We start from the raw sequence: 20,486 nt of genomic DNA, 5'->3' as shown, positions 1-20,486 counted from the left end.
GGCCTGGCTGTCCCAAAGAACGGGGGCTCAAAATAGAGTGTGAGGCTGCTTTCAACTCTTCTTTAAGGCTCTTCAGGGGAAAGAGAGGGTTATGGTCTGAAAATAAGAACTGGGTCCCTGGGGCCACAGGCCTGCTGCTGTGGGATCCCAGTGTCAAAGAGCAGACTTAGAAGGGAAAGGCATTTGCTCACTGGCTGCAAGTTGAATTGGTCACCAGAGTTTGCAGACAGAGGCAGCAAGGTGCCAAGGGGGTGGCTTGAAGAGGAGGTGGGTCCCTACCTCTTGAGGGCCAGGACCTGGACCACTCTGCTTGGGGGTGGCCGAACAGGACACCTACCATTGGGTGGAGGAAGGCAGGTGAGGGGTGGGCGACAGTCCAGGAGACTAGGGGCGAATTACTGATGTGACCTTGCTTGGAATCTGTAAGCTGGGATGTCCAGAGGTATAACTGTGAGCCATCCTAAATCTTGTCTAGAAGCAGCAGAGAACTGGTTTAATTAGACCATTAAGTAAAATTTATTAATAGTTTCTCCTTCGAGCTTTGACATCTCTCTCTAGAAGTGTTTTTTGCATTGCACCTCAAGTGTGTGTTTGTGCAGTTGTCTTTCCCTGTACTCTGCACACTTTGTGAGGGTAAGAAATATATCTTTCAATTTTGTGCCCCTGCACAGACCTGCAAAAAACAAACAAAAAAAAACAACACAAAAAACCTTTAAATGTTTCTAGAATAATAAAGAATTCAAATTCAAAGACTTAAATGGAAAGATCCAACACTTTGGAAGCACTTTATTTGTTGGACCCACCCCTACCCCCACCCCCGCCACCGCCCCCAACCTTGTAAGTGAAAGGTTTTGGTCCTTGGTCTCTGGGAAATCTGTTCTTTCTCTGGTTTGTTGGAAAGAGCCTGAGGTCTGTGGTTAGGTCACCATGGGTTTAAACTTGCCTCCAACACTTCCCTTCCATGTCACCCCTGAATGTATCTGTTACCTTCTACTTCAAGTAGGGGATAAAAATCTGCCTCTGTTAATTCACTCAACAGATAGTTAAAGCTTAAATCTGAGGATTCAGCAGAAGCAAAAGTGACAGTACCTGTAATCAGTGCCTCGTATATTGCCTGACGTGGAACAGATGCTCATGAGAGCATATTTCTTGTATTAGGATGTGCAAGGCTCTGCTATGGTAACAACTAAACCCTAAGATGTCAATGGCATTAAGACTGGAAAAGTTGGCACCTGATAAATTGAATGACAGTATTACTTGTCAGGTGACTGTCTGGGTGGCTCTCCTCCAATGAGATCGAGACATCTTTCTTCTTTTGATGCCACTACCTTCAAATACACCTTTGAAGGTCTTCCCAGTAGGGTAGGTGAAAAGGATTGCTTGGAAGAGATTATTTTTATGGATCTCACTTTATTATACATTTCTAGGGTTTACCACATGGTCTTCCCCAAGTGTAAGGTGGCCTGGAAACAGAGTTCTTGTGTGCCCAAGAGAGAAGACATCAACAGTTTGCCCTATCTTGACCACACGTTCCTTCTCTAGCCCTGGAGGCTGATTGGTTGAGGATGGTCAGTTAACGCTTCCAGTGAACACCTGTGATGCCGCAGGCTCCCCTTTGCTTGCCAATTCCAGCCCATCAGGATCTGGATATTGTCCATGGCATTGACATGGTTCTTTTGTCTCACACAGGCTGGGCTCCAGTGAGGCAGTGGTGGTGTAAGGATGGGAGGTTGACCCTCTTTGAGCAGTTGGAATTGCTGCTACTAATTTTAAATGGAGCGTGTTGTGTTTTCATATCTGTGATATTCACTCTACTGTTTGGGTCAGAGGTCTGTGGAAGTGATTTGGGGGAGGATAGTTTGGAATTTGTCAAACAGGCTCATATAGAGAAGGAGCTTTCTGGGTGGAAGTGGAGAGTATGAGACTAGAAAGAGCAGGTGGTGCTTGGAGACTGCTATGGGCTTGCCATTATTGGGATGTAGCCTGGTCTATGTCTGGTATCCATTCACATTTATCGGGGTTCATTCATTCAGTAGATAGTAAAGCTTAATGTCTAGTGGAAGCTGGTTGGTTACCTCTGTCCTTGCCTTTCAAAGGTCACCCTTCTCCATTCTATATGGAATGAAGTCTCCTCTGCTGCTTGCTCCTGACCTTCCCTCTCATCTCTTCGGACTTTCATCTTTTTGTCTGTTGACCCCTGAGCATCCCCACTGGGCATTGCCCTTCTTATCTTAGTTCCCCAAAGCACCAGTGATGCATGGCTGTCATAGGAAGCCAGCTCTCCCTGGGGGTTGGGTGTAGTAGAGAGACATGGCAGCACAGGGCAGGGAACTGTTTACAGTTTGTGGTCAGGAAGGCTTCCTGAACCATACTAACCAGGAGGCCTCTCAGCCATCCCAGCTGCAGGCTTCACAGCACACACTGAAATGTGGAGTTCCGTATGCATTTGTCTACCGTCTCTGTCTCACTCGTGATAGTGTTGGCATGCCTCTTCTCTAAACCATTGTATAGATGGCACCTAGGACTCTGCTGGATCTGCATTAAGAGCTTAAGTAATTGTGAATTCACTAATGAAATGAGAGTGAAAAGAAATTTTAGGTTCTATCCATGCATCAGCCCTTTCTCATCCCAGAAAATATCTTACTGGCTGTCACCTTCCATAGGATCTGCTTTAAGTTATGTTTCTTGGCCCTCCCTCACCCTCTCCTTTCCTCTCTCTGTAGGTGTCTATACTATTTGTGGTTGCCAAGGGGGAGGAGGAGGGAGTGGAGTGGTTGGGGAGCTTGGGGTTAACAGATGCAAACTATTGCCTTTGGAATGGATTGGCAATGAGATCCTGCTGTGCAGCACTGGGAACTATGTCTAGTCACTTATGATGGAGCATGATAATGGGAGACAATAGAATGTGTACATGTATGTGTAACTGGGTCACCTTGCTGTACAGTAGAAGAAAATTGTATTGGGGAAATAACTATTAAAAAAATAATAAATTAAATCCTTTGAAAATTATTTTATTGAAGTATCATTTATTTGCAATGTGGTGTTCATTTCTACTCTACAGTAAAGTGGTTCTGTTATATATATGTGTGAGTGTATGTATCTCTATATATTTTGCTTATATTCTTTTCCATTATGGTTTGTCACAGGATGTTGAATATAGTTCCCTGTGCTCTACAGTAGGACCTTGTTTATCCATCCTGTATATAACGGTTTGCCTCTGCTCATCCCAAACTCCCAATCCTTCCCTCCCCAACCTTCCTCTCCCTTGGTAACCACAAGTCTGTTTCAAGTCTGTTTCAGTTTTGTAGATAAGTTCATTTATGTCATATATTAGTTTGCACATGGAAGTGATATCATATTTATGTTTCTCTTTCTGACTTTACTTAGTATGAGAATCTCTAGTTGCATCCATGTTGCTGCAAATGACATGATCTCATTCATTTTTATGGCTGAATAGTATTCTATTGTTTATTTGTATCACATCTTTATCCCTTTATCTGTCCATGGGCATTTAGTTTATTTCCATGACTTATTGTGAATAGTGCTGCAATGAACATAGGGGTGCAATATACTTTTTGAATTATAGTTTTGTCTGGACATATGCCCAGGAGTGGACATATGTCTGGACAAAACTATAATGGAACCTAATCAAACTCACAAGCTTTTGTACAGCAAAGAAAACCACAAACAAAACAAAAAGACAAACTAGAAACTGGGAGAAAGTATTTGCAAATGATGCAGCTGACAAGGGCTTAATTTACAAAATATACAAACAGCCCATGCAACTCAACCACAACAACAGCAACAACAAACAACCCAATCAAAAAATGGGCAGAAGACCTAAATAGACATTTCTCCAAAGAAGACATACAGATGGCCAACAGGCACAGGAAAATTTGCTCATCATCACTCAATATTAGAGAAATGAAAATCAAACTACAATGAGGTACCACCTCACACCTATCAGAATGGCCATCATTAAAGGGTCTACATATAACAAATGCTGCAGAGGGTGTGGAGAAAAGGGAACCCTCCTACCTGTTGATGGGACTGTAAATTTTGCAGTCACTATGGAAGCTCCTCAAAAAAAAAAAAAATTAAAATAGAGTTGCCATATGATCTTGCAATCCCACTTCGGGGCATATATCTGGATAAACCATAATTCGAAAAGTGTTCATTGCAGCACTATTTACAATAGCCAAGACGTGGAAGAAAACTTAATTTCCTATTACCTTTTTAGGGCAAAGCTCAACTCAAGCCCCAGCCCTTGCACTACCAAAATAGGTCTAGCCCTCCTTTGTCCAGCCTGACTCATTGGGTTGCTAATGATGGACTCTTCTGGGTTTTCATACTCAGCAAGACAGGAAAAGCTTTGATATCATGGGTTTTCTTTTGCATATTCTTTATCAGACCTTTCAACAGGACTTCTACCACCGCTAAGGGAAAGAAATCCCAGGTCTGGAGGCAGAGAAGCACTTTTGTCCTTTGCAGCTGATGACGGTGGTGTGATATTAAATGAGGCTGCAGATTCAGGCAGGGGCCAGCAAAGGATGGTTTCTGTACATGGAGAGAGAGGGTGATGTGATGAGGTCTGAGCAGTAGGGGGATGAGAAAAGGCAATGGCAGTATGGACCAGGGTGTGAAGCTCGTCCTGGTGCCTTCTCTGCTCTGTGTATCCCGCTCTGTGCCCGTGGAGATGCACTTGAACTTCAAAGCTCTGATTGGTTCTCTTGCCCCTCCCCTTTAAGGATATAGTCACCTGCTGCTTCTGTGGACAGACGAGCATTTCGTAGTCAGAGCCCCAATTCCGTACCCTGCATCTCTCTCAGTGTCACCTCGAGGAGACTTAGAGCCCGTAGCATATGCACCGTAAAGTCAAATTGACACAACTCACTGTAAAATGGTTGGGTGGTGGATGGCGTGGTGTATAAGGGAGAGGCTTTAAAACACTGTCAGCCTAGACTTTATTATCTTCCAGGTGCACGACTGTCTCATTCTTTACAAATTTGATTTTTACTCCATGAAAACTGCTTTTATAGGGCAGGAAGTGGATGTGGAGGATTTATTCTGTGCCGGTTATTTTCATGTGTTAGTCCATTGACTCCTCCTGATATTTCCGTCAAGTGGCTCTTTCCCTCCATAGTCCAGGTGAGGAAACTGAGACACAGATGGTGAAGCATCTGGCCCAAGCCGACCCATCTTTGCAAAGCTGGGATTTGTGTTTAGGTTTGCAAGACTCCAAAGCTTTTGCTCTTGCGGCCGCTTCATAGCATCTCTTCATGCTGCAGGAAGCAATTACAGAGCCATGCCCCGGCATTCATTTTTCCTACTTAGAATGAGACATGGCTGTTTACTTTCTCGGGAAGGAAGATTGAAATCAATGTAACTAGCCTTATTAACTTTTTTAAATAGGGGGGCCTGCAGATGCCAGTGTCTTTGCTGAGAGCACCAAGCAAATATAAAAATCCAATTTGCTTGCCTTAAAAAAAAAAAAAGGAATCTCCTCCAGAGTTTAAAATTCAAAGCTGTAAATGAAGAGCCGATGAGATGGGGGTAATGAACCAAGCCTCAGACACAAGGATATATTTACCCATATCTCTTTTGTCCGCAGGTGGCTGTTCCTTTGATGAACACTACAGCAACTGTGGTTATAGCGTGGCCCTGGGGACCAATGGGTTTACCTGGGAGCAGATTAACACGTGGGAGAAACCAATGCTGGACCCAGCAGTCCCTACAGGTATGTGACCAACTGCATTTGAGGCAGTAGCTTTTCCGATGACTCACGGGGCAGAGCTTTCTTCTGGATTAAGCTGGATTTAATCGGGAAGGACAGTAGATAACTTTGTTGGTAGTGAGTTCCCCATCCTCAGAGGTATGCAAACCAAGGCTAAGTGAATTCCTCAGGATATGGTAGAAGTCATACGACATCTGTATTCAGAAAACTTGAGGATTTCATTTAACTTGGAGCTTCTAAGCTTTAGCTACACGTGAGGCGTCATGGGGTTTTGCTTGAGAACCTGGTAGTGGGATTTTAGGGGAAGAAAGAGCTGCTCAAGAATTTGAGGTCCTTTCTTTCCTTTCAGGCCACTGAGACACAGCTTGTATGTAGACAGGGAAACTTGTACAAATTCAAATATTCATAAAGTTAATATCCCGACATCCTAAACACCAAGTTTGACTGATGGGGCTGAAGGCCTCGTGTACATTCCTGCTGAAGACCAGCGTGAGGTGGGCCTGTGCGTGAGGTGGGCCTGTGAGAGTCACATCCACCCAGGTTGGGAGCATCATTTGCTTTAGTCAGTTCTCCAATTCAAATGCTAATCCATTCTGGAAACACCCTCATAGGCACACTCAGCAGCGATTTCCTACCAGCTCTTCGGGCACCCCTGAGCCCAAATTGACACACAATTAACCCTCACACCGTGGATGCCTCAGCCACCCCCATGACTTCAGTTGCTGTCAGACAGCTCTTATGAACCTGACCTACATGACCCACTGCCCCTTGTCCACTCAGCTGCTCTGTTTTTCCAGGATGTCACTAAGCTGGGGACAGAGAGATGCTCCGAGATGTCCAGGTGAACATGTGGCCTGTGTGGCCTTGTTGACTTTGAGTTTGGCTCCCAAGCAGGAGGCTGGGGGATGGATGGCTCTATATAGTTCCTACTAAGGGCACAAATTGTTTGTATACCTTTCTCTTGCATATAGGCACAGGCCCCGGGTATTATAAAGCTTTGATATGGTACAGAACTGAGTGTTTCTGATCCAGTAGGATCTTACTTTATGTGAGCTGAGTCACCAGCAACTACACATGCCCATTAGGAAAGTGACCTTGGGACTACCTCCATGCCTGGGGTCCCATCATAGTTTTAAAAAGGCTAACTTGGAGTTCCTGTCGTGACTCAGTGGTTAACGAACCTGACTAGCATCTGTGAGGACATGGGTTCGATCCCTGGCCTTGCTTGGTGGGTAAGGATCTGTGTTGCTGTGAGCTGTGGTGTAGGTTGCAGATGTGGCTCGGATCCCATGTTGTTGTGGCTGTGGCTGTGCCTCCAATTGGACCCCTAGCCTAGGAACCTCCGTATGCCACGGGTGCAGCCCTAAAAAGACAAAAAAAACAAAAATAAAAATAAAAGTAAAAAGGCTAACTTTACTGTCAAAAATGTCTTGGTTCACATGATAGGGTCACTCATTCCATGAGAAACCCCAGGAGTGCCGTGCACCTGTGCCACAGCCTCCTGCCTCTGCTGCGCTCCGCGTGGCCATCTTAGCCCTGGGCCAAATTAATTCAGATCTTGTAGTGTGTGTGTGCACATGGTATATGTGTGGTGTGTGTGTGTGTATGATATGGGTGTGGTGTGTGTGTTTGGTGTGTGGATGTGGTGTTTGCATGGTGTGTGTGTGGTGAATGTGGTGTGTGGGTGTGTGATGTGTGGGTGTGTGATGTGTGTGGTGTGCCTGTGTGTGTGTGTGTGTGGTTTGCACATAGTGTGTGTGCATGTGATGCGTGTGTGTGCATGGTGAGTGTGTGTGGTGGGTAGTGTGGGTGGTATACGTGGTGTGTGTGCACATGGTGTGGGGGGTGTGTGTGCATGTATATGTGTTGTGTTTGCATGTGTGTGTTTGGATGCACACAGAGGCCCTTTCGGCTCATCTTTAGCCCACTGGAAGCCCTGTAGGCTCACGCAGGCTTTCCAAGCTCGTCGTCTCCCAAGCTGAACCCTTGATTCATCTCCATCTCCTCCCACTGTAGTGTCCCTTGTCTCATGAGGTCACTTCATCACTCCAGTGCTATTCCAGAAACCCAGGGGTCACACTGCTTTCTTCCCCCTCTTCCTGTCAGTGACTCCATCGTCCTGCCCCTTTACCTCCTGAGCCCACGGCAGGTCTGCTGTGTCTCTCTGCCACCACTGCCCTGATGGCGAGCGCCATCAGCTCTCACCCGGGTCCCCGGAACACTTTCCCACAGGCTTCTTGGCTCCCTCTTTTGAACTGAACTCACTCTCCGCACAGAAGCTGGAGATCGTTCTAGAAAGGAGGCATAGTCACTTTAGCTCTTCCCTTCATTGCTTCACCCAGCATCTGCCTAGAATCTTTGGGAGGCTTTTCTCGTGCTCTGAGAGAGAAGACCAAGGCCCTGTGGTGGCCTCTGAGGGGTCCAGCTTCCCCGGATGCTCCCCTCACACGGGCATCTGTCAGTTCCCTGGATGCTCCAGACCCTTTCTGGCCTCAGGAACGCACGTAAGATCGACACTCTCCATAGAAGCTTCTCCTCTGTCCTGTTCCCTTGTCTTGCCCTTCCTGTCTCAGCTCTTCCATCACTGTAGGTGGGTGCTTCCCGACGCCCCAGTCTGGGTCAGCTCTTTCTGTCAATGTTCCCCACTGCGTCCTGCACTTTACCTCAGGAACACACATCACAGCAGATGTTACTTCTTCCGTGTACGTTTTCTCCCCAGATGAGAAGTTCCATGTGAACGGGGACCAGTGACAATCGTATTCCTGTCTTTATCTTTAGTGTTTAATTCAGTGCATCATACACAGTATGTACAAAATACGATTTTGTTGGATGCATGCATGGATGAGTGGGCAAATGATCTTTCTCAAGGGCTGCTTTAATGAAGAAATGAATGATAAACATGACATGCCTTCGGGCCCTGTATTAACAGATGGCCCATTTTAAATATTTGCCCCATCCTTCCACTTTCTAGATCAGAAAACCAAGGTTCCCAGCAGCCAGGTGACATTGCTGCTTTTCCCACCATGCCACTCCCTCTCCGGGAAGGAGCAGCTCTCCCTTCTAATCCTAATTTTCTCAGCCCCTCATTATGGCACAGTGTCATTTCATAAATATTGGAGTGTGCTAATACAATCTTCTGAGCTTTTCTAAATAGAGGCATTTGATAATGATCACTGAAATTATTCTGTCATGATGTGCCTGTGGATTTCAGCAGCTCCGGGTGCTTCTTAGGCAGAGAGGCATGAAAGCAAATTTGGATTAGGCAAAATTGTTTGTTCTTCTCATGAGCAAAGGCCAAAATCTTCCTCTTCCTTCCATAAAGGCAGCAGTTTCCATCCCTTTGGAAATCTAGTCTGAGTGTATTTATTCTGATGTGCCACAGCCTTTTTACTGGTCTCCTTCCATGTGACAAGCTCTGAGCTAGATTCTGAGTCCGTCAGCCGTCCACTGGGCACTGCCCTTGGTGTGTAGGATGCAACGTGAATGCCTCGCCATGGTCGGCAAGGTCCTGCATGATCTGATGTCTTCTCTGAGCTCCTTTTCTTCTCTCTCAAAATGCTCCAGACACACAGGTCATGTTTCACTTCCCTGGACACGTCTGAGGCATTGTGGCTCAGGACCTTTGCACATGCTGTTCCCTCTCATTGTAGAGGTTTTCTCCTCTTCACCCAGCTGGTTTCCTCAGGTCTCAGCATCACGCCTCCTCCGGGTGATGTCCCTCCTTAGTCTAATGAAAGACGCCCTTGATCTTGTCACTCATAGCTTTCAAAGTCCTTGTCATAGATTTGTCAGCAGCCAGCTTATTCCAGTCCTTTGTCATAGCCGATGGACACTGGGCCTTCATCCATCCCTCTGCTTCACTTTCCTCACTGTTAACACCGAACCAGGGTGAGGTTAAATGGGCTGATGTCTGTGCGAGTATAATGTGCCTGCGCGTAGTAGGGCTTCATCCAGGGTGGTTCCCTTAAGTTCTTTCGTGGTTCTCTCAGTCTCTGGAAACTGTAAGTCAAGTCCACCTTGGAACCTTTTCACTTTCTTCAAGCTTACCTGACCCTAGATACTGCTTTACACAGGAGGTGTGTGAACCTTCTAGCAGGAGGTCTGTTGTGGGTCCTTGATGGGCCCAGAGAAGCTTTTCAATACCCGGGATGTGTGCTTCCACGAGCGTGGGCACCTCCTCCATCTTGACTGTTAATTTGCTGCTTCCCACAGCCACTGCCATACTCCTTCCAGCATCTCTCGCCATGGGACAAGCCCTCAGGCTGACATTCCAGGCTTCAGACTTGGTTTTGCTCCCTCTCCCCTTCTTTACTGGGGCTGTTACAGAGGATGGGGGTTACTGCACCCACAGACCCTCTCTCGAAGCTTCCATCTTGCCCATGGAATGAACTGGAGCCACCACTCTGCCTTCCCCGACCTTGGCATGAGTTTTAACGTGTCCACCCTGAGGTCCAGCCGGGGCCCAGTGGGAGGGCTCTGGAGGGCTGAAGGGAGATGTAAGTGCTCTAAGTATTCTTTTAAAAGAGCTGAAGCCAGAGGCTGGAGGGATGGGAGGTTTTATTCTATTTGCTTTTGATACTTGTAGGATGTTAGGTGTGGGAAAGAAGTAGGGTTGAACCTCAAGCCAAGGACCTGGGCGCATAAGAAATGCTGCATTTGCATCAACTTGAGTCGGAACCCGAGCCTCCAGGAAGTGAGACATAACATTGTAGTTGTTATTAGGTCTTCTCCTTCCCAAGTGGTCAATAGATGTCCTGGGACTTCAGCAGTGCATTCTGGTTCTCCTCAGAAGCCGGGTGTTACATTTTCTTGGGGTCCCTTTGGGTCTAGTGATTCTGCTGCTGCTTCTTCAGGCTTGGAACCCTTGTCTTAGTTGAGTCAGCCCAGGTGCATCACCCAGTGTCTCTTCGGGGTCCTTCTTCCTCCTCAAGTACTGCCATCGAGCAGTTTGGAGCCAACAGCTCCATCCGTTTCCTTTTCCTAGTGTGGGAACTTCTGTCTCCTCCCTTGCCCTCACAGGCACCCCCATCTTAGCCCAGCCCTTCTCAGACTCACAGCATCATCTCTTTACTAAGTTTAGATGTTAAAAAAAAAGGAAGAAAGAAGGAACTCTTGACTTCAAGCAGCTTCTTCTCCCCATCCTGCACATATCACTAGAGCAGAGGTCTGCAGAAAGCCTAGTTATTTCCCTGATTGGAAAGGACAGGTGTTGGGCAAAAAACAGAGAAAACATATACACATACAGACAGGAATATGTCAACCAATCAGGCTGCCACGTAAGTAGGCACAGATCCAGGAAGGTCCTGGGCTTTCCCTTCCTGCCACTGGGCCCTTGGCGGTATGTTCTGGCTTTGCTTCTCTTACTGATATTTACAGAGAAGGGTGGGGTCCGTTATGTGTTGAATTGTGTCCCCCAAAGAGTTAAGTGGAAGTCCTGATCCCTAGCACCTGTGAATGTGATTGTATCTGGAAATACAGTGTTTGCAGATGTAACTAAGCAAAGACAAGGTCATGCTGGTTACACTGAGTCCTCATACAGTGTTACTGGTGGGGAGAGGGGACACAGGGACACAGACACACAGGGGTGAAGGCCATGTGAAGCCAGAGGCAGAGATGGGAGTGAGGCATTTACCTGCCAAGGAAAGCCAAGGATTGCCAGAAGACACCAGAAACCAGAAGAGACAAGGAAAGTTCTTCCTTGCGCCTTTGGTGGGGGTGTCTGTCACTGCCAACACCTTGCTTTCAGACTCTTGGACTCCAGAACTGTGAAGGAATATGTTTCTGTTGTCTTAAGCCACCCAGCTGGTGGTAATGAGTTACGGTAACCTGGGGAAGCTCTTCCTGGGTAAATTACACATCAGCACCCTCACCTTTTCTGCATTAGAACTCACACCACAGTGTTGTAGGTATTGGAAGTTTTGCTTTCTTTCAAGAGAACTGGCATTTACTGTGTGATCACTTGAACCAAGAACTGGGCTAGGCTTTTTCCTATATGTTTCATCTCACATGCTGCCATTCCATGAGTTCAGAGATACTGTCTCCTTTTCATTTTTGAGAAAAAACAAACCCCAGCGAGATGAAGTGACTGGTCCAAGGACATGCTGGTTATGTATGAAAGAGGAGCTGGGTTTCAACCCAAAAATAGGGAAATATGTATGTTACATACATGGTGTTGCTATCAACTAAAATACCTTTTAAAATTATTTCTATGTATAGTCATTTTTTATGATTGCAAATTAATGCATATTCATTGTAGAGAATGTGCATAATAGGGATTGCTCTAAAGAGCAAAAGTCCTATGTGCACACAAACTTAACACAAGTATCTATTTTTCTATTTAATGCTATTTTTAAGAATTTTCCCATGGTGTTGTCTATTCCTCAAAAGCATGCTTGCCATGCCAAAGCAATCCTGAGGAACAAAAACCAAGCAGGAGGCATAACTCTCCCAGACTTCAGGCAATATTACAGAGCCGCAGTAATCAAGACAGTGCGGTATTGGTACAAAAAGAGACATACAGACCAATGGAACAAAATAGAGAACCCAGAAATAAACCCATACACCTATGGTCAATTAATCTTAGACAAAGGAGGCAAGAATATGAAATGGGAAAAAGACAGTCTCTTCAGTAAGTGGTGCTGGGAAAACTGGACAGCTGCATGTAAATCAAGGAAACTACAACACTCCCTTGCTCCATGCACAAAAAGAAACTCAAAATTGCTTAAATACTTAAATATAAGACACCATCAAACTCCTAGAAGAGAACATAGGCAAAACATTCTCTGACATCAATGTACAAATGTTTTCTTAGGTCAGTCTCTCAAAGCAATAGAAATAAAAACAAAAATAAACCAATGGGACCTAATCAAACTTACAAGCTTTTGCACAGCAAAGGAAACCATAAAAAAAAAAAAAGACTGCCTACAGAATGGGAGAAAATAGTTTCAAACAATGCAACCAACAAGGACTTAATCTCCAAAATATACAAACAACTCCTACAACTCAACAGCAGAAAAGCAAACAACTCAATTGAAAAATGGGCAGAAGACCTCAATAGACATTTCTCCAAAGAAGACATATGGGTGGCCAACAGGTACATGAAAAAATGCCCAACATGACTAATTATTAGAGAAATGCAAATCAAAACTACAATGAGGTACCATTTCATACCAGTCATAATGGCCATCATAAGTAAGTCTACAAATAACAAATGCTGCAGAGGGTGTGGAGAAAAGGGAACCCTGCTACACTGTTGGTGGGAATGTAAATTGGTACAACCACTGTGGAAAACAGTATGGAGATTCCTCAGAAAACTAAATACAGAACTACCGCATGACCCAGCAATCCCACTCCTGGGCATATATCTGGACAAAAGTTTCATTGAAAAAGACACATGCACCCCTGCGTTCATTGCAGCACTATTCACAGTAGCCAAGACATGGAAACAACCTAAATGTCCAATGACAAATGAGTGGATTAAGAAGATGTGGTATGTATGCATGATGGAATACTACTCTGCCATAAAAAAGAACAAAATAATGCCATTTGCAGCAACATGGATGGAAGTAGAGACTCTCATACTGAGTGAAGTAAGTCAGAGAAAGACAAATACCATATGGTATCAGTTATATCTGGAATCAAATATATGGTACAAATGAACCTATTTATAGAAAAGGAACAAACTCATGGATATGGAGAATAGACTTGTGGTTGCTGAGGGGGAGGGAGTGGGGTGGACTGGGAGTTTAGGGTTACTAGATGCAAACTATAGTATTTGGAGTGGATAAGCAATGACACCCTTCTGTACAGCACAGGGAACATATCTATATCTGTACCTAATCACTTGTGATGGAACATGATGGAAGATAATGTGAGGGAAAAATGTATATAAATGTATAAGTGGGTCACTTTTCTCTACAGCAGAAATTGACAGAACATTGTAAATCAACTATAAAAAAAAAAGCATGCTTTCTGTATGCTTTCTAGTTTTCTGTTCCGAGAACTGTTCATGGTTTTATTTAACCACCATATTGTTGCATGCTTAAGTTCCTTCTAGTTACTCACTCCTAAATCACACTGAGTGAGTGTTCTGGCATAGATCTCTGTGCTCATCTCCAAAGGAAGTTAGCAAATTGGCTTTCACCTGTCTGTCTATATTTCTATGCTCCCTTGTGTACCAAGTGTAGAATTGTTGTATCTTATTTTCTCAATCTGGAGAAGGAATGTCCACCACGTGTCAAACATGGAATCCTGGAAATTTGCCCATGAGCTGTTATTGGGAAAATGCTTTGTGAATTCTGAAGCCCTGAGCACGAGTCAGAAGCTGGGGATGGTCCCCTGAGTGCCCTGCATTATGGCTTTTAGCTCAGGGGATGGGGACCTTTTGGGGATGAGCAGGAATTCTGTTCTAAAGAGTAATCAACCAGAGCAGTCTAACCATTGACCAGTCAAGGTGGACATCAGCTGTCAAAAGCAAGCATAGGCTCTTCAGTGCCCACTGGATGGAGAGCAAGCCTCTTCATGCTTGTGCTGAACTACTGTTCTCTCCTTATAGGCTAGTGTCCCATCTTCCTTATACGCAACCCCAGTGCCTGGGATGTAGGGGGGTAGCAGTGAATGTTTTTCAAATGCATTGCTCTTATTAACAATTGAACATTTTCAGGTATGACCCCAGCATCTCTCTCCAGCCCCCTTTCCTGTCCTTTCCCCCTTCTCTGTAATCACAGGAAAGAGGCCTTTGTGCTTTTCTTTTCAGAGTTCAGCCTCCAAAGGAGGATCCTGATCTGGGGACCTGATCTGCTTCCTGATCTGGGGATTCTCTCATTGGATGGGATCTTGGTGGGATATGGAGGTTGCTGGTGGAATGTGGAGGTTGCTGGCAAGGAAGGAGCCAGAAATTTACCACCCCCACAGCACAGGTGTGGCTGAACCTACATGACCTGGACCCAGCCCCAGTTGGATCCTCTTGTCCAGGACTTAGCGTCTAGGAAGGATGAGTCAGCAGCCAGACGCCTGTCTAGCAGGTGTGTCCAACGGAGGGGTGGTGTCTGGGCCGTAGGAGGTTGTCCTAAAAGAGATACCTGGACCGCCTGCTTCTTGGTCCCCCAGAACTGCCTTAGTTTCTGCTGCTTTTTCAAGCCATCCTCCAGCTCCTTGTGCATGAGCCTCCCAATATTCTAGAACATTCTGATTTTTGAGGCAGATTATCTGAGTTTTTCTTGTTTTCAGTTACAAACCCTGAAAGTCATTCCATCATGCCTCTGGCTTGAAGGCATCTCCTGTTCCCTTCCTTCTCTTCAGAGAGGATGTCACCTCCTCCAAGAGGTCTTCCCTGACTCCTCTGATTTCTGTGGCAAGATTATGATGTTTTCACGGATTCCTCCCTAAGGCTGTGAGCTGCTTGAGGGCACAGGCTGCCTCTCACTGCTGAATCCCTTGTGTCCAGCATGGGGTGTAGAACAGAGCAGCTGGTCTGTATACAGACTAAGTTGCCATTAGAATTATTAGCGTTAGGAAAGCCAAGAGCAAAATGATGTCAGGAAATTTGGGGGAGAGCCTGGAGATGCTGGGTGCACCTTTGGCTTTTTCACAGGCCCTGGGGCATCTGTAGCTTTCATACCTTGGGTGCTTCCTCCCAGCTTGACAAGGGTCTGGTCCGTTGATGAGGCTGTGGCCTGGGGTTGTTCAATTGTTTAATTCCTGGCCTGGGAACGTTCATATGCTGCAGGTGTGCCCCCCCCCCAAAAAAAAGGCTGAGTTTGTGCATATAAATTAACCGTCTCCACCACTATAATTTTCTCAGGTATCACCATCAATCGACAAATTCATGTATATCATGGGAGAGAGAGGGAAAGAGAGAGCGAGGGAAGAGGGAGGGATGGAGGAGGGGAGGAGAGGAAAGAGGGCAGGACGGAGGCAGAGGTGGGGGAGGGACAGAAGAAGAGGAGGAGGAGGGGGGAGAGAGCACATACATATGTGGTAATAATGACAATAATAGTAGGAAAACTGTATTTATATAGTACTTATTGGGTAGCAAGTACTATCCTAAACAATCCTAAACCCTGTAACTATATTAGCGTATTTAATCCTTGTAACCATCCTCTGATGTATGTATTATGATCTACATTTTACAGATTAGGGAACTGGTGGCACAAAAAGGTTGAAGGACTTGCCTGGCTTATAATGGAGCTGGGATCTGCCTTTAGGAAGTGTGGGTTCTGACCCTGTAGTTCTTAAGTCACCTTGCTCTGGTGCCTCCTTACCATCCAGGTGGAGAGTAGATTCGTGGTTCCCAGACAGTTGGGTCCTCGGTCTCTTTTCAGACCACTGCGTTCAGATCTAGCATTCACCTTCCAGAGCTGCATGGTCTTCCATGGGATGGATGCACCATGAGTTATTTAACTGCCACCCAAGAAATGGGGAGGGAGGAGAAAAGATAAAAGCCAATCTATACACCAAGGGCTCAAATAAAAGCCAAGATCTCTGCCTCTAAACAGCTCTCAGAAAAATTCTTACAGGAGTTCCCGTCGTGGCGCAGTGGTTAATGAATCCAACTAGGAACCACGAGGTTGCGGGTTCGATCCCTGCCCTTGCTCAGTGGGTTAAGGATCCAGCGTTGCCGTGAGCTGTGGTATAGGTTGCAGACGCGGCTCGGATCCCACGTTGCTGTGGCTCTGGCATAGGCCGGCGGCTACAGCTCCGATTAGACCCCTAGCCTGGGAACCTCCATATGCCGTGGGAGCAGCTCAAGAAATGGAAAAAAGACAAAAAAAAAAAAAAAAAGGAAAAAAAAAAGAAAAATTCCTACAAAGCATCTCATATTATGGGATGCTTTCTTAGGTACTGTGAACTAAAAAGTGAATTGGGGGAGTTCCCTTTGTGGTGCAGTGGAAATGAATCTGACTAGGAACCATGAGGTTGCAGGTTCGATTCCTGGCCTCGCTCAGTGGGTTAAGGATCCAGTGTTGCCGTGAGCTGTGGTATAGGTCGCAGATGTGACTTGGATCTGGTGTTGCTATGGCTGTGGTGTAGGCTAGCAGCTGTAGCTCCGATTGGACCCCTAGCCTGGGAACCTCTGTATGCTGCAGGCATGGCCTTAAAAAGTTAAAAAAAAAAGGGAGGGGGAGTGACATCAACTTGCAGTGACCTTAGTCAGTGCTAGTTTGGGATGATTACTGAGATAAACAGAATGGGTAGGAAAAGAGGCAAGGAAACTGAAGACAAGTTTAGTATCATTCTGGAGGAGATGCCCCAATAATGGCGAGTGCTAAGGATGGCTTGGAAAATTCACAAGACATCTTTGACTGATCAGATATCCACTTGTCAGATAAATGGGAAGACACATCTATTCTAATACCCACATAGCTTCTTGCCTTGACATCCAGCTTTCTGTGGCATCATCCCTGGATTCACCACGTATTGTATCCAAATGATATGCCTGAACTGAGGTGATGCTGGCCCATGTCGTCCCACTTAAAAAGTGCTTCCTCTTTTGACAAACCCAGAGATCAGTGGCCAATGTGACGAGTTTTAATCAAAGTTTCTATCATGTCGGAGAATGGGTCATAAACCACTGTTTTTTAACTAAGACATGGTATTCCACTTACTGGATGATGTCCTAAGGGTTTTAGGTGTTTTTGACTCATGTAATAGGTCAACAGCACTGTGGGCTGGGTGCTGTTATGACCCCTGTTCTACACGTGAGGAAACCAAGGCCCAGAATGTTGAGGAACTCAGCCCAAAGTTCATGGTAACCTGAGGAGCTGAGATGTGAATCCAGGCAATGTGGTTCTAGAGTCGGTGTTCTGAACCATTGCCTGTTTTTGAGGTAATATATTGTTTTATGGAACATGCAATTTTAAATATGTGTAATGAGATCATGTCTTAGACTCCACAGTATTAATTTAGATACTATTGGGCTAGTTCATTTATCTGCTGAAAATCGTGTATACTTGAAGTCACCTGAAAACTCTTTTGGGGGGTCTTCTTGCTGGGAGAATGAAATGGATGCCCTCTGTTGTATCACTGAGGGTTGACCATCCTACTGGCTTATTGAATTGACTAAGCCCATCAGAGGACACCTAAATGCAAATGTAGCAAGGGAACATCGGGGATGCCTCATGTATCAGAAACATCTCAGTGGACCAGAAGGATGACTGCTGTTCCACCTCCTCTGTCTCCTGCTGCTTCCACCTCCGCCCCTCCTGGGCCAGCCCAAAGGGAAGGTCATGGTGATGCCTGCCTGGAGCGGTGGGTGTGTTTTCATGAACTGTTCCTCTGATGGTGCTGTGGCTCCAGGGGCTCAGGCTCCTGCACATGAACACCTTGTTTTTGAATATATGGGTTGCCTTGTCTTTTGTCTCTTTTAATGGCTGCACCTGCAGCATAAGGAAGTATTTAGGCTGGGGTCAAATCAGAGCTGCAGCTGTAAGCCTGCGTCACAGCCATGGCAACACCAGATCTGAACTGCATCTGCAGACTACACTGCAGCTTGCAGCAACACCAGATCCTTAACCCACTAAGCAAGGCCAGGGATTGAACCTGCATCCTCACAGAGACAATGTTGGGTCCTTAAGCAACTGAGCCATGATGGGAACTCCAGGGTTGCCTTGTATTTAATAAGGAAAGAGGCTTTCCTTATGCTTTGACTATAATAGACAATTGAATTGTAATTATGTATTGTGAGAGATTTGGTTAGAAAAGGAGATTGTAGTTTAATATAAATGTAGTCGTTTTGGGGGGTAATTTAGTGAATTAAGATGGCTGTGTGACTTCATGAAATAGGGTCTAATAAGCTGGAAAACCCAATAATAGATCCTAGTCCAATAGGATCCTAGTCCTCTCGATTGGACGTCCTAGACCTGCAGTGTCCAATCGAGAGGCCACTAGCCCCCCATGGCTGTTGAGTACTTGAAATGTGACCGGTCCTTTACATGCAAAATACATACTAGATTTCAAAGACTTAGTGTGAAAAAAATGAAAAACAGCTCATTTATCATTTTTATATTGACTGCATGTTGAAATGCTTATATTTTAGATGTACTGGGTTAGATAAAATAGTTTATTAAAAATTAATTTAACTCATTTCTTTTATTTTTTTAATGTGCCTTCTCAAAAATTTAAAATTACGTATGTGGCTCATGTTACATTTCTTTTTTAAGTTAAAGTATGGTTGATTTACAGTGTTGTGCCAATTTCTGCTCTACAACAAAGTGACTCAGTCACACACACACACACACACACGCACACGCGCGCACGTATGTATATATTCTATTTTTTTTTTTTCAGGGCTGCACCTGCAGCATATGGAAGTTCCCAGGCTAGGGGTCGAATTGGAGCTATAGCTGCTGGCCTACACCACAGACACACCATATCCGAGTTGCGTCTGCGACCTGTGCCACAGCTCACAGCAATGCTGGATCCCTTACCCACTGAGTGAAGCCAGGGCTTGAACCTATGTCCTAAAGTATACTAGTTGGGTTTGTTACCACTAAGCCACAATGGGAACTCTGCATATATATACATTCTTTTTCTCATATTATCTTCTGTCATATTCTATTTCAAGATATTGGATATAACTCCCTGTGCTATACAGAAGGACAGAGTTTGGCTTAGTAGATGCAAACTGTTACATGAGTGGAGAAGTAGCGAGGTTACATCACATTTCTCCTGCTCAGAGCTGTCGTAGATGATCAGATTTTTATTGTGCCAGTTGTCCTCCTGCCCACGGGGATATCTCCCTTTGATAAAAATAAACTTGTGTTTATTGAGTACTTATTATGTGCCAGGCATTGGAAAAGTCTTTTCTCCTTTATAGTTCAGGTCAACCCTGTGTAGCTTAGGTGCCATTTTGTTCCATATTTTGCAGATGGGGAAACCGAAGCACAAAGGGATTAAGTCACTTGACCTCAGGCACTGAGGGGTGAAATGGCAGAGAGCGGATTTGAACCAAAGCAGTCCAATTCAGTGGCTCACACCCATGTCTCTCCTTGCCACCTTTTGTCTCACTGACATGGGACGTTTGTTCCTACCTGGCTTTGCTGAGTTGACCTTCGGAACCTCTGGAGACTTGGGCACATCCCTCACCCCCCTCAGGCTCTGTTCTTCTTTGCTTTCTTTGCATTTCCCGACCAGAAACGTGGTGGGGCTGGGAGGGGACCCATTAGTTAGCCTGGCCCTCTGTCGCTTTGGTAGGATGATGTCCAAGAGCACTGCCACTAACCTGGGCTTTGGGCATCTTTTCTCTACCCTCTCCTGCATCCTTTTCTGGGAAGTAGGTCTAAATGTAAGGAAGCCTGCGTTCTAGTTCTAGCTTTGCCCTTGACATGCTCTGTGACCTCAGGCCCAGGACCATTCCTCCCTGGCCTATGTGTATTTACCTTATATATAAAACCAGGAGTCAGTCTCCTCTGATTCTAACATTCTTTGATTTGTAAATTTATGATTCAGGAAGAAAAGGAGACTTTTAAAGAGATTTTTTATTTTTTTCTATTACAGTTGACTTATATATGTTCTGTCAATTTCTGCTCTACAGCAAAATGATGCAATCATACATATAGATACGTTCTTTGTCTCAGATTATCCTCCATCATGTTGCATCGCAAGTGATTAAATATAGTTCCCTGTGCTATACAGCAGGGTCTCATTGCTTACCCACTCCATACACTATCATTTGCATCTACTAACCCCAAACTCCCAGTCCATCCCACTCCATCCCCCTCAGCAACCACGAGTCTGTTCTCCAAATCCATGA

General features: G+C 45.3%; 1 protein-coding gene across 14 annotated transcripts in view; it reads left to right on the top strand.

Annotated features, from left to right (window-relative positions):
• PTPRT (protein tyrosine phosphatase receptor type T) overlaps nt 1–20,486 on the top strand; it is a 1,176,585-nt gene that overhangs the window by 336,362 nt on the left and 819,737 nt on the right. For all 14 annotated transcript variants that reach the window (XM_085003959.1, XM_085003963.1, XM_085003956.1 and 11 more), the window contains one exon: nt 5,612–5,737. In XM_085003959.1, the coding sequence (XP_084860085.1) occupies nt 5,612–5,737 (126 nt within the window). The remainder of the gene's footprint in view (nt 1–5,611; nt 5,738–20,486) is intronic.

This window comes from Sus scrofa, chromosome 17, assembly GCF_054392235.1.
Source record: "Sus scrofa isolate SSC_HxYL_T2T_F1_AM1 chromosome 17, Sscrofa_HxYL_maternal_Yorkshire_Landrace_v2.0, whole genome shotgun sequence".
NCBI lineage: Eukaryota > Metazoa > Chordata > Mammalia > Artiodactyla > Suidae > Sus > Sus scrofa.
Note: the sequence above shows the minus strand (reverse complement) of the source record. Positions and strands in the feature narration are given on the sequence as shown.